Here is a 15854-nt window from a genome sequence, read left to right as displayed (position 1 = left end):
CAAGCGTAACTGCGTATTACTATAACCGTAATACATATGTAATGAGATTATAATAAAATTGTCTCGCTTGTTTATCCAATTCGATCGACCTATCTATGCTACCATAAATGTTAACGTGCATAATTACGTTGGTACATGCGCCTGATATTAATGCATGATATTCACCGACGCGGTGCAACGACTCGCCCAGGCTCGTGGGAAAAGTGTCAACTGTTTAACGTATAAGTATTCGCATTAGCTGCATTAATTGTGTAGTTTACATCTCCATTCATTTCACCTACCATTGTAAATATCGTGACGGTGGATCGAAAAGGCAATCGAAAATGATAATAGCACTGTCGAACAATTGTTATAACTTTCCCAATAATCGACGCTTTTAACAAACCGATAGTAACAACACCGGTGGCGGTTTACAAACATTTATCGCGTACAAATGAACGTAAAATTCGTTGCGGCACGTGAAACATATGTGGATGCATGCGATGAATCGTTCGCGGATCAGTGCACCTTCATGAAAGTTTTAAAATGAAGAATGCATCGAAAGAGAGAGAGAGAGAGAGAGAGAGAGAGACAGAGCACTGAAATTTTCATACAGGAAAGTATGGAATTTGTGCGCAACATTCATACATGTATGCACATACGCTCACGTGCATCGAAATTGTGGATCAAAAGATTACAAGTGACTGTTATATCGTCGCGCGAGACTCCAGTAACGTGATGTTGACTATCTCATGAAAATGGTAGATACGAAGATGTTTCTTGCGTGCCTACATATTGTCGGAATAATGCGACAAATCGATTTTATTTATTAATATTAAAAGTACAATCTTTCGAAGATTGAAGAAATTTATATAAAATAAGAAAAAAATTGTGTAGCCGAATTAATTTTTAATTATACTCTCACACGAGATTAGCCTCACATATTAAAGTAATTAAAAAAAAATGCTGTTTATATTAACTTTTCAAAGCTGCAAACATTTATCATATTTTGAGAATTTTCCTCATGCGTTATAAATATATATATATATATATAATGCAACTCATTTTTCAAGTAATATAATCTAAAGAAATGCAAAACTTTTTTATTCAAAGTACGATCGAACTTTGTCAATGAAGCCAATATAGGAGAAGTAACATGGCTTTCTCCTTCGCGTTGTATATTACCTCAAGTTTATCGATTACGTAAATAGAGTTGTTCGTCAGACGAGAATCGGAAATGCTGTATTACATGATTAATGGCAAGTAGTTTCTTAAGACTGTTTAAAATTAATCGTTGATAACACAAAATACAATAGGATAAAAAAAGAATAATCAAGAAAATACTTCGATAAGAGAGCTTAATAAATAGGAACGTATTGTCGATGCTGTTATATGTCTATTCATAATTCACGGAACGAGAATACAAGCATTTGAAAATTTAACTTCAGTGCGCGATGGAGACCTTCGGTAGCTCCTCGGTAAGAGCAGAAATAACAAACAAGTACGGCTCATTTGTTCCAGGGGATCGGCATATGACTCGTTCAATCGATTTCTTCGATCGTGTATTTGCGTTCGCCTTTTCTTGCCATCCGGAAATGCGAAACGCCGCCGCATGCAATTGCGGACGGGTGCATATGGTCGTATGAAGAACATTGATTTCCCCGTGTCACGTATGTCACGACACAGGTATATAAAGGCATTGTTGCCCGTACAGAGAAAGAGACGGAGGAAGAGGAATCCTTTTGCGGGCCAACGACACACCAACGCAATATACTATCCATTTTTCTCTCCCGCACTGTGGTTCCCGCGAATGGCGAACGTACAGATAAACTATATACGGAGTATGTATAGGGACGACGAAGGAATGGGGCGAGATAGCAAATCAAAAGGGAGCATTAAAAGTTGTCGATGCGTTAGTCGCGCACAGCAACGTGATCGTTGCCAGAAAGAGGACTCTCCCGAGACTCCATAGGGGAAGCAGTGAGGATGGAAAGCCATTCGCTCATCCACCGAGTCATAAAGCAGATACTACAGTTCTATCCTCGAAAATATATAAATCTTGCCCGGCGTAATGCAAGAGAAATGAGTCCTCGCGCGTAAAATAAATGATCAGATCAGCCGTCGTTTCCGGAAAAGACGTTGGAAGACTCGAACGCGACGATAAAATCGATGTTTCTATGCAACATCTAAATGAATTAAAATTTACAGCAACATAATCCGACTGCAATTCGATTAAATAAAAGTATTACCAAAATTTTCGAATGAATTAAACTTTTTTCAGTTTTTTGTCCTTTCGATTAATCAAACTGTATAATTAATTAAAATAACTTAAAAATTTCATAAGTTCATAATTCGGCAACTATAGTATGCTAAACATTATTATAAAACAGAATCGCTTTTGTCGGATAATATTTCACTCGTTAATCAACATTATTAATATAAAATCGTCCTCTGATTAGATAATATTCCAATAAATCGTAATTATTCACATCAATATCTAATTATGAGTGAATATCGAGAACTTGCCATGTTTCAGATTCCATTCTACGTATGTACTAATAATATGGAACTATATATTTTAATATCAGGAATTATTGTAATATACTGACATAAAGTTTATCAAGAATGTGAAACAAATATTACTGATTAATATTATTGATTAATCAAAATTATCTACATATATGTATATGTTGGATCACAAAATAGTATTTATTCAAATTAATTAATGAAAGGCTCGTATAAATTAACAAATTAAAACAAATCATATATAGTAGGCCAACTAAACGAGCAAATAAATAAGGTGTAAAAATTTTTATTAATAGTTAAATAATTAAATTAACATTCCGTTACAGAATCGATATAAATTGTAAACGTTTCGACTGCACTACAGTCTTTATCAATACATAAAAGTTAAATATTAAAATACAAAGTTAAATGTTAAAAATACAACGTTGGTTAAATATTAAAATATAAAATTGAAACGATTCTTCGCTGTTGACCAATAGATATGCAAGGCGATTGGTCTGAGATGCCAAGTTATGCGACATTTGAGCATGCTACGGATATAATGCGCGAATTAATGGCGAAGGAATGTTAATTTAATTATTTAACTATTAATAAAAATTTTTACACCTTATTTATTTGCTCGTTTAGTTGGCCTACTATATATGATTTGTTTTAATAAGTATTTATTCAGTTTTTATGTCATGTTTATATCATGTTCTTACTTTAATTACAGAGATCTGGTAAATATTTAGATGTACCTACAATAAATTCTTTTAAAATAATTTTTTAAATTAACTCTTTATAAAAAAAATTCATGTCGAATATTAACACTTCATTCTATTGTCTCTAACAAGAAAAAGCTCGTTTCTCATAAGTTGGTCGAAAATTCGCGAATTTTCAGTGACGGACTTTTTATCAACTCAGCGTTTCGAAGCGCCTATCGCACTCGTAAATCTCCTCGGCTGTCTGAAAGCACTTTTCTGCAGTACGCGCAAGTAACGTCCCGTTTATCAGCGCAGAGCGCAAGCATGACATTGCCGCAATCGCTGACACCCCGACGCCCAAATGTTGGAAAGATAGCGGAAGAAGAAGTGCGATCACTATTTGGGACTTTCTTACCATCGCGAAGACAGATGTAATAAAACTACTGACAGGCTGTTTGCTCTCTACTAAGACGGATTAAAAGTTGATGAAAAACGACATATTTCTATTTTTGTAATAATGATAACGGAGAATTAATAAATGGAATAATTTATGATATTAGATATATAACCACTCTAAAGACTGTTCAATAAAGATCCGTAATGATAAAATTATAATAAAATAATAATTAAATAATAAAAATATATAATGTGCCGCAATTTCCATTTTTAGTAATTGAAGACATTAATGTTTATAAATTATTTTCTTTATTTCAAATATCTTTTTAGATAGAAAAATATAATTAGATAAAATACATTTCTTATTTCTTCAAAATAATAATGTTTATATTTTGTATGAATTGAATGCACTCTCACATACATGTATAGAATCTTAGTATACGCAAAAATTTGTAATAAGTTTAAAAACGTAATTATAAAGAAGACATCAAAAATATAAAAATCTATATAGAATAATTATTATTAATTTGCCAATATTTGACAAAACAAATGTTAACATTATATATTAGTGCCAATGTAATTAATTTAAATTTGACGAGAACAATTCGGCACAGCTATTATGAGAAGAGTACGATAGAAATATATTAAAATTAACGTGGCCAAAAATTCACATTCAATACATGATGGAGGCAGCATTGTAATACAATGGTGAACAGTTGTTGGAGTTTGAATATATATCTCTCACGGATTATTAATAAAGCCACGGATATCAAAGATGTCGATTATTTAAAAGCGATGACACAAACCGAGAATGAATTGTTTTGCGCCTCAACCAACTAAACTGCAATATCATTTGACAGTGACAGTTGTCCTTCCTCTCCATCATCAAATATTATACTAGTACATTTCGACTGTTCAGCAGAAATTAATGAGTGCAGTCATATATATACACATACATATCATCTTATTCCCGAATATTAGACATAATATTGAGATATTTTCATTATGATGTGACGTGGAATTTATACAATAGCCAAAAGGCATTAATAACTCTTACAATTATAATAATTTTGTTGATTTCGCGGAAATTGATTTTATTTTCATAAATTATTAAAAAATACGAAAATTATTTTCAAATTATTTATGCAAGAATTTATTTCTTAGAATTTATTTTTTCATTAAATCGACAACTTCAAAATTTTTCATTGTTTGAATATAATTTCCTATTTATCTGCAGATATTTGTGCTCAGCAAATCAGGAATACAATTTTATGTGCAATTGAATCAGAAAATTGGGAATACTATGATCACATAATGACTTATGCTTTCGCACATGTGCGGTGTGCGAATTAATATTTTAATAATATTATTGTTTGTACTCTTATCAAAAGCATACAATTAATATTCATAAATATGAATCGACAAGCACATTGTATTTTAACTCAACCGTGAATGCGATTACCGATGTTACGAAGGACCACAGAGTTGCTGTGAATTTCGAAATATCGATTATTAATTATTAATGTCGTTAACGTCAAAGACGCTAATTGTTCCGAACAGCACCGTCAAACTTAGAGCAGTCCTCGAACCACAACTCTAACTACGAACTTACTGACTGTCCTTGATTACGCACATTGGAAACTCTAACGAGGGTTTCTAACTTTAGCAACCAAACGCAAGAGCCTTTTACACAATATATATCTTTACGCCTAGATTTACTGGCATACATGGCATTATTATGCGGATAACATCTCAAAATTCATGAGAATATATCAATATGATATTATAAAGAATAATATATAGTAGATATATGCTGAATAAAATTTATTAAGATGTAGACTAATTGTAAAAAAAATTGTAATTTCTAACTTTTGCGAGTAAAATTTATTTCACTTTTTTTACTTTTCTGAGCCTGATATAAACTACATTGAACTATCAATGCCATTTCGATGCATTTATCTCAGTTCACGCATAGCGAAACAGTGAAACGTGTATCGTGGCTACGCAACGTGATATAATGGGTTCGCTGTCGAGGGATTTTTCGAAAAATAAATCCTCGGGATATGGATAAAACGTCGGCGCGATGATACTCATAATTTCACGGAGCCGCGTATCGATTGTTACCGGTCCGATGGTTTCGCGAAAACGAAACGCGATCCGACGCCAAGCACGGTTCACAGGCGTAATCTCTAATGCGTAATATCGCGCGTTCACGCCGGGATGAGCAACGCCAATAAAATGAAACTGGCCGGATCGGCATCCCGATATCGCGCAGGCACAGTTAAAGTGGCCGCGCGGTCAATGATTTTGTAATCGCGATCGATAAAAACTTTCACGAAAAAAAAATCACAATTTGATCAATTTCGTCACAGTGACGATAAAACATTTGCTCCGAATCGAGTTTACGAGATATATATTTTGCAGCGCATTGTTCTCTCTATTACGTGATTTTTTTTTTCTTTTTTTAGTGATAATAATATCAATATGTTATTCCGGATAACTCAATTTTTAGTCGAAATTGTACACTGGGGTAATAGAATGCAAATCTCTCCATCTTACGTTCAAATGTACGGTATCTATTTCTCGGATAATTTAATCAGATGTGCGGTGAATCTGTTATCTGTGAAAGAAATCGATTTTTTTTTTAAATCCGCATGTCGCTCTCGTTATTCTTGTGAAGAGACTAGATACTATGAGAGACAGCATTTTGTTATTCCATGCATCGAAATCTAGGGGAATAATGTGACATTGTTGCAAATGTAAGCGCAAAGGTATTGTTTACTGTCGATAAGTCTCTCGTTAAAGTATGAAACGGGAAAATCTGTCGAGGATATAACGAGCGTTTTATTCGCACGACATACAAAAGGAGAGAATGCGCGACTGTCATAAAATTGATTTTCACATTCGCGCTATATACATAGTTTCTCGTGCGATACACTCTCTCAATTTTTTCCCTCGATTTACATTCTTCGGGAGACATGTAGCTGCCGAGAAAAAGAAAGCTTTCCTCGCGTCATTTAAATTATCGACGATGCATTAACACGAATTTCCGCGACGTTGCTGATGACGGCACATGCTTTTTCACGAGGACGACAGAAAGCGTCTTACGAACGATAAAAAGTCCCGGTCGATCTGAACTATAAAAAGACGCATTATCAATCTCACCGGATATCGTACGAAAGAGAAAAACGTACAGAGAGGAAGAGAAAGAGAGACTGCAGGTGTGTTACGAAGAAGTCGCAAACTTTTATTGCAGAGTTGGTAGAGGATGGAAAAGAGTGACCCAGAAAGTGAGAGACGGTCTCAGATACTACCTGCGAATCCGTGTCGCGCCTTAAAGAATCTCGGCGTACATCGCGCTAACGAGAATGTACAAAGACATAGGAGTTGTCTAGAAATAAGAATGTAGTTTATAGGCTTACCAAAAAGAAACGCAAAAAAAAGAACATCTAAATCAGAGAGAATAAGAGAAAAAAAATGATAAAAAAAAAAGAGTAAAAAAATTGGAATGTAGTTGTCCTATTTGAAAAGAATACAAAGGAAAACCTAATAAATGAGGCTGCAAAAAACCAGACACGGTTTCTACAAAGAGATTGTAGGTAGACGAGCTAGATATAGTGATAGAGAACACACATTTCGAACACTTGCAAATTGATAAATCCAGTCTTAATAAAAATTATCACATCATAATATCCAGCATTTATTTGCTACAATAATGGCAAAAAAAGATGAGGTAAGAAAAATGAATGCCGAACAGAGTGATCCCCAAAGATAACTAAAAGCGAAATGGATACAATAAGATACATCTATAACGATCAGTTGCATTTTTCACAGAACCAATATTGCGACGTAGAAAAAGTAAAGGTATTTTTAAAGATGGCGTTAGGACATCGACTGTTAAAACGGTGCTTGATCAAAGTGAAGTCTCCATACACCGGTAACATTTCTCCGTAAAATCAAACGCGTCTTATTGAAATTCCACTTGTGTAATGATAGGAGAAAAAAAGAAAAAGAAAAACTATGTTATATTGGGACAAACATAATTATGTATGCGATTCTCAAAGAAAAAGAGATCCAGAATAAACGTAGAAAATTTAAAACACGACGACGAGAGGTCGCACAAGAAAAAGAATAAGAAAGTTTTCTTCGAAAGAAGCGAAAGATTGAATAGAAGGAAACGAGGTCATTCGCGAATATTTTCTGAAAGTTCTGCATCATGTATGGGCACGATATTAAGCAAATATTAAATATTTTTCAAATATTTTTGAAAGTTAAAGTATCACGTCAAACTTTTCTCCGCTGCCCCCCATGGAGAATCAAAATTAATATTTGTAAAATACACAATTCCGAACATCGAATGTTACTTAAGCGAAATGGAGTAATTTTTGAAAGAGTAATAAATATTAATACGCTAGTGATAAATATTCATGTGTATGATGGTTTCTTGTGTGCAATGTTAAATATATGCATATCTATAATTGATTTATTAGTTATACATTATTTTATATTTGTAGCAAAATTTTAAATTTATATTAATAATTGTTAAAATAACGTATATATATCCCGATTACATTATAATATAATATTTACATAATAATAATATTAAATAACAATATTTACATAAGAATGTTTTTATCTTTGTAGCTTTTTACTTTACCTGACATTGAACAAAAATCCAGAAATTTCCAAATTTCAGTTGCATCGCAGTAATACCGTGATTTTTCATGAAACGTGACAAAGTCAACATTAAACATTTACCCCATGGTCGGCTACGTTAATGATCAAAAAAAAAAAAAAAACTAGCAACATACAAATATAGCGGGGATAAAACGTCGCAAAGAATCATGTGCGAAAAATATGAAGATAAACCTGAGTAAAGAGAAAGAAGAATGAGGAAGAAAAAAGGCGAGAAAAAGACCAAAAATATAATGGAGAAGGAACATAAAAATAATTATGGCATTATTCGCAGGGGTGCATTGCGGTGTCGGTGCAACGAAAAAGAGACAGAGAAGGAGAGAGATGGACAGAACGAAGTGCATGGAAAAGAACATCGGTGGCTGCTGCTAAACAGAGCGACGCGCAGTGAAAGGAAGAACGAGCAGCGCAAACGTAGAAAGGAAGCCCTCCTTAATAAAAGACAAGGGAATATCAGCGACCTCACGCCTGGTCGTGACAACGACGTCCGCATCCCATTCGCTTCAGCATCCTTTGAGCGAGAAGCCATCGTTGCCTCCCTTCGCGTTCGCGCCCCGTGCGTACTCTCACCCGTTCCATGACCCGAGATACAACCCCTGAATCCAGTACAATCCGACAGTATAAAGAGAAAGGGAGATTATATTCCGTTGTGTGTTGTCCCTGTCTTTTCACGTCGCGCGCCCGCGTATATACTCTCTCTCTCTCGACTAAACAGGCCATTTCATCATCGCGCGCAATGCGTTTCCGTGTGTTTTTTTTTTTTTGTTTTTCTCCTTACAATTTTTATCGTTTTCAAAAAGCTGACATAACAATTTAAAAAATGCCACAAGCTCAATGCAATTGCGACAGTGCAATTTTCAACCAAATTTTTTAGCTCTTTGTTACTCAATCACATTGAAATTCTACTGTCGCATATTTTTTAAAATACGATTGAATTCGTCCGAATCTATATATAAATATATATATAATTTTATTTTTTTCTCATTCGTGCAAAGAGAAGATGCGACCTTATACTTTGTAACAAAAATAGTGATCTATTTAATATATATTCCTCTTTTAATCATATAAACCATATTTTCGTAAGCATATAAGAATATATATAGAAAGCTTTTTCCCCGATAATGTCGCGTGAGAAAAGCAAAATAGGTTTTCGCGGCAACTTTTATCGTAAGAAAACCAAGAACGTTTTCACACGACTCATAAAATCGAACGTAAATGTTCCTTCCTTACTTTCTCGAGTTATAGATACGAGGGAGATGTATGCTTCCTCTCGCACAATTCGCTATCTCGCGAGCAACTTCCATGCACGCACGCACGATTCGCGAAATATGCTCACGCGTGCAATCTATTTTAGGAATGGCTGCTTGCGAGAGAAATAGTCTGCGATTGTACACGCGTGTTGATACATGCGCGGAATTAAGGGCGCAAGGGAAACGGATACATGTGAAGCGAGACAAGGAGAGAGAGAGAGAAAGGGATATCGATGCATGCGCGTGACCCCGATTCGAATCAGCCGAAATGCGAATCTCTCCGAGAGAGAAAGAGAGAAGGAGAGACAGACGGAGAGAGAATTCAGAGGCACTCGGAAAATAATTAGACCCATCGAGTTCCGGTGCACGGTCTAATGAGAGGCTTCCTCGGGCGGATGCGACGGAATCTCCGCGATCTCCTCGCGCGGAATGCTAATCGCCCGCAATTATGCGATTGCATTTCGAGAGGGAAGAGAGCGGACGCAAAAAAGACGCGAAACAGGAAATTTATATTACATTCGCGTAATCTTTTATTCCGAGCGCGCGCGTTGCGCTTCAAACGCTAAAGACAGATTTGAATATCGTTTTATCTCTGAAATTCGTCATGTATGCAGAAAACAGTCTTTCAAAATGTTCGGTAAAATATTTTCTTTCCTTTTCGTACGACGAGAATTTTGGAAAAATCAACGTGTATGTAGATTACTCATTACAGGGCTCAGTGTCAAATCGGACCTTTATTTAGGCATATTTCTATATTTTTATTACGCTTTTTTATCGAAATTTTCTTCTAATTTATAAAAATATAATTAATATAATTTGTATAGACAAATTATATAACAAAAGATATAGCTTTATATATATATATATATATATATATATATTCATGTTTATAAACTTTAGTATATTCCATTTAAATTGTTCTGCTACCATTCAAATTCTACTATACTTTATTTAAAATGTTTATTGCGCCATAATTTGAACTCTCTTGTCGAGTTTAACGCTAAACGATAAATATTACTAAAAATTTATTTAAAAGAAAGAGAGAAAATTGTATTCATGCATTGAAATCTTTAGTGCGCCGTAAAATCATATTTACGTTGGATAAAAGCAGCTATAAAATGCTCTAGATTAATTCTGATTATAAGTCTCTATTGCGCGTACGTGCATTATTGGATTGCATAGCTGAAATCTTTCATGTCGACGCAGCAGTCAAATTATGCATTTATCGCTCATTACATGATCATCTTACTCTTAGCATGATAATATCGATAGAATTTCACAAAAGGCAGAAAATGTAATAACGGGTGAAAAGCCAAGTTAACGTATGCCTTCATTTAGGACACATAAAGGCAATATCGTCATTAAAATTTCCTGCATCAAAATTGCAGTTAAATTATGCAATCTATCATACATTACTGACCCGCTCCCTATACTATCGTAAAATTTAATAAAAATTGGCAAAAGGATATTTATGTGCGATTATGTAAATCCACAAACTTTCTATATGAAACTAATATGTATAAATTACATCTCCGCAACCCTTTATAAATCGATGAAATAATTAAAACACATAATATAAAGATGATATGGATCAGTCAATTATAAAAAATTAATGCGAAAAAAATTCGAGAATATAAAAGCAAGTGCAATATAATTATTCCAAAATTTTCGAAACTTGATTAACGTCACATCCCGCATAAATATTTCAAATAGTACTTATAAATTTATAAGCACTTTTTTCCCGAGAAATGTTTCATTTTTCGATACCAAAAATTTAATTTGACATTTAAAAACAATATAATTCTGACACGTGGTTATAAATTACTCCTAAATCGCTTTGCATAATTAACACTGCGAATTCTTATTCGCAGAAGCAGAATAATTTGCGAAATAAGGAAAAAACCAGCCACTTACGTGTTGCGTCCGATGTTTCGGCGAACAGCGCGATCGAGAGTAATCCAACCACGAGGAGAAGCGTGGTCAGGAAGAACGATCCCGAGCTGCAGCCCATCACGGCATCACTACTGATCACCACCCGATTCGCGATTCACAGTAGTTCTCACGCCGGATATCACCGACGGCGTGTCTCGAACTCTCGGCGACGCGAGAGACGACTCGTCTCTTCCCAGCTCAACTGAGCTCGAGGATCTCACTGTCAACCTCGCGGCGAAAACGTCCAGCTGTCATCCGCGCGCGAGAGTCCGCTCGAGCACCACCACCACCACCACCACCACCACCACCACTATCACGAATGTACCGAGCGCGCGATTCAGCATCGACGATGCACCGCCGGTGCACGAGGTGACTGCGGTCTCGCCGCGAGTAAACCGGACATTAACCCTTGCTTTGCGTAGCGCATATCTCTTCGTGCGACACCACCGCAGCCTCTCTTCCTCGGCTCTCCTGTTTCGCGGAGAAAATCGCCACTTCACAGACCGGACTCACAAAAGTCGAAAGAAAGGAAAAATAAATGCGAGATCTGCAATGAATCGGCGAGCCTCGCGTCAGGAAATCCGACCAATTTCCAGACGCGAATGGCTAATAATAATGATCGTTACGGAAAGAGGATCACGACAACGCGGAACGCCCCTTCGAGTTGCGGTGAATCGGTTGATTCACTGCCGCCGAATGCATAAGCCCCGCTACTTGTCGGACTTTAGAAGATCCCGGATCGAATTCCCCCGGGCGTAATGTCGACGTGAAGGACTCGTTAAACTTGGGCACTAAAACGCTATTGTAAGTGACGCGAGTCAAATCACCGGCTAAATTCACTTCTACGAAGAAAGAGCTCGTTTAGTGTTAACGTGTGTATTGTTGGACTAGATTTATTTCCTCCACTTTATCTATCTGCCGCTTACTTTAACGGAGCGATGCGGAAATCATTGTTTATCCCGGAATAAAGCGATTTTTAAACTAAATAGAAAAAAAAGTCGCGCCCATTAGAGTAAGTCATTGATGTTTATTCAAAATAATCATAAAAAGCGCGATTAACAGTTGTAGTCAGGAGAATGAATTTATCACGTTGTCCAATTATGCGAACAGCACAAATGTTCGATTTAACAGCAGAAATGTTTATTATAGATTATTTGCTTTATTGAAATGAACACGCCATTTATACCCGATTGTAATCCACACGTGTGTATAAACGAGTATCAAAATCCGCGGCAAAGTGCGCGCATACGTAATATGTAATACCGCTGCGAGAGAGATCGCGATTATATTCAACAATAACACAACGCTATGCGATTGATCCGCGATTTTTAACGCAATTTCGCAGAACACATCCGAAATAGTCGAACGCGCGAAATTGCCACCGAATGATCGCGATGTATCAATTAATGCGCGGTCGCTTTTATATACGGTATACGCGCGATTATGTAGAAAATTATGTTTCCACAATCGTGAAAATGGAAATGTCGGGCGCGAGTCATTTAACGTTTGATTTCCGCACCGCGATGATTTACGCGGCTAATTGAGGTATGTCGGGGAGGCTGCGCCGTCGGTCGCCAAAATCTGGTTCTCGCCGAAGGGCCGAACAAACGAGCGATTCCGAGCATTCGCATTGGACGGGGGCATAAATCATCTTCGCGTTTCACGCAAACGGACGGTCTTTTAAATTGATCGCCCCGGTTGGTCGCTCGTACTTGTAGATTGATACACCGATACGCGCCCCGGCATGCCTCGAATATTAAAAAAGCCGGCCATAAATTATCTCGTTCTCGATATCGGCGCTGAATATACGCTCCGACTGACGTCGGAAAATTCGCGTAATTAGAATAATGTAGGATAAATCGAGAGAGAGAGAGAGATCGATATTATTTTTCGAAATAATTGAAAAAACCCATCTCCCTCGTGTTATGTCTGATCTCAATAGGGGTAGTTTTTTCTTTCTCTCTCTTGTTTTACGCAGGACCGATATCACGCGAAGAACATTTCTCCAGCGATTTTTCACCGCGACGATCCTATATATATTCTAAAACAACAATGACGAAACGGGGTTATTGGAAGTTTCTGTCGTAAAAATTAACGCTCCTCCGAACTTACGTCGTAATTCCGGCTTTCGATCAATCGCGCGCGCTTAGTGTGCAAATATTGATATTTGATATTACGAAGAGGAGAGAAGCGGAGCGGAATCTCTCGTCAGGACGGATGTCCAAAACTTAGGAAAGTGGGTCACGACGCGTATTTAAGCAGCCCGGTATCGGTTTATTCCCACCTGCAATCGCCGGCCCGCAAACCGGAGTACACAAACTCCCTCGTGCATATGCATGGCGCGGTCGCTTTGTTCGCGACGACCCTTGAACCGTCCTCTCTCGTCTCTACGCGTGTTGTTCCTGCGCCACGATTGTTCTCGTAGCCGCCGATGCAAGGGCTCGTTCGTCGCATTCTCCCCCTCCGCCCTCCTCCACCCCCTGGTCCAGAGACTGGGAGTAAAATCACGCGTGCGCTTTCCCTCCTTCTCGCTCTCTCGGTCGTGCTCCAAAAAAGAGAGACAGAGAGAGAGAGAGCGCGGATAAATATCCGACAACATGTACTGTCGACATTTATTTTAAGAACAAGCTACGCGTCACGGACAGCGAACTACCATTTCGCTCATAAATCCCATCGGCGTCAAATCACAGCTACAAATTCGTATGTATTTTTTTTTTTCTTTTTTTCAGGCTGGAGGAAAGAGCGAGGTTGAATAGAGAAGGATGATACGCGACCCCCTGATAACGTGGCTGCGTCGGGTATCGTCAGCCTGTCGGGCCTGTCGTCGCGTGTTTCCAAAGCTCGTTCTCAAGCGCGCTAATGGAGGCAGATAACAAAAAAAAAAGGAGAGAGAAAAGCGAACGCGTCGCGAAAATCGAAATGCATCCGCGAGGCAGCGCGAGCGCGAAAATAATCGAGAGGGGCTGATTCCACCCTACCTACCCTACCTTCGAGAGGCACGTGACGGGCTTTCGCGATCGGCACGCGAATTCCGTCTGGAGCACGTGACGGTTGATCTCTTGCGCGAGAGAACGATTGCTATTCTCGCGTTTTTTCGTTCGAGAGCATCGCGCTCTTTCCAGCTCCGAAAATCGTTCGCGCGATTCGAGAAAGTGTCATTTGTTACACGCAATTGTGCGATCGAGCTCTCTCTTCGTCATCATCACTGTCAAGTATTACAGCGTTTCTATTAGAGAAAGAGAGAGAGAGAAAATTCACCGAGATCTCTATCTCTCTCTCTCTCCGACATTCAGACTCCAACCCTCGAAAATCTTTCTATCGAACACACGGGGGGTATCCGTCCCTTCTCACCGGGAAACCGGTTAAACGAGCTCCTAAAATGACGAGAACCTTTTCGACACACTCCGTGAAAATGAGTCCTTCCTCTCTCACGGCACAAAAGCGAGGACGAGCATAATTCGACGACGCACTTGAGTATCGGAGTAAATCCCCGGAGTGCAGATTCCACAACACAGTTCTCGGCGTTCTCGCAGGGACGTTGCTCGTCGTCGCGAACAAACGTAACGTTTCGCGCGCCAAAAAAAAAAAAAGAACGGACGAACTCGCAACGCGACGAGGGAAAAACGAGCGGATATATACTCGAAACGGTGTACTCGGATTACGAATTACGCGGAGATGCGGCCACGATCAGCGAGCTCCGAATGCGCGCGTCGCGCTCTCTCACCTCTCTGGCTCCGCTCTCGGGACTGAGAGTGCGGAGAGAGAGAAGCATCGTCGGACTTTCGAGGGATTCACTGCCACCCCTACCGGCGTGGTGGCCGATGCCCCTGCCTGCCTCTCGGAAACCCGCTTCCCCTTCCGCGCCGATCCCACCACCACGTTCTAGCGCCGCTACACCCCACGCAACCCCTCGCCCATCATCCCCCTCCCTCCCGCACCCCGCGCTCGATCTCGTAGAGAGGAGAAACGACGCCACCCTGGGCGCTTCTATGCGGCCTGCACATATATTCCTGTCGAATCGCACACCCTCGAGAATGTTTACGATATTATGTAATTATTATATTATATTTTATATATTATATAATATATAATATATCTTGTATTATATTTTATATAATATAATATATAATATATATACCAATACATATACTGATATTATATATATATATATATATATATATATATATATTATATTATTGTTACGACGCCACCCTGGGTGCTTTTATGCGGCCTGCACATATATTCCTGTCGAATCGCACACCCTCCAAAATGTTTACGATATTATGTAATTATTATATTATATTTTATATAATATAATATATAATATATCTTGTATTATTATATATTTTATATAATATAATATATAATATAATATTTTATATAATATATTTTA

General features: G+C 37.8%; 1 protein-coding gene across 9 annotated transcripts in view; it reads right to left on the bottom strand.

Moving 5' to 3' along the window:
- tei (irregular chiasm C-roughest protein teiresias) overlaps positions 1–15249 on the bottom strand; it is a 325060-nt gene extending 309811 nt beyond the window's left edge. For 3 of the 9 annotated variants that reach the window (XM_029300679.2, XM_085480188.1, XM_085480187.1), the window contains exons 1-2: positions 14852–15230; positions 11444–12008 (exon numbers count right to left, since the gene is read on the bottom strand). In XM_029300679.2, the coding sequence (XP_029156512.2) occupies positions 11444–11540 (97 nt within the window). In that variant the 5' untranslated portion in view covers positions 11541–12008; positions 14852–15230. The other 6 variants (XM_085480183.1, XM_085480181.1, XM_085480186.1 and 3 more) reach the window with 6 other exon arrangements.
- Between the last annotated feature and the right edge of the window lie 605 nt (positions 15250–15854).

This window comes from Nylanderia fulva, unplaced genomic scaffold (assembly GCF_048542155.1).
Source record: "Nylanderia fulva isolate GAGA-0341 unplaced genomic scaffold, ASM4854215v1 Scaffold14, whole genome shotgun sequence".
In the NCBI taxonomy this organism is placed as follows: Eukaryota; Metazoa; Arthropoda; class Insecta; order Hymenoptera; family Formicidae; genus Nylanderia; species Nylanderia fulva.
Note: the sequence above shows the minus strand (reverse complement) of the source record. Positions and strands in the feature narration are given on the sequence as shown.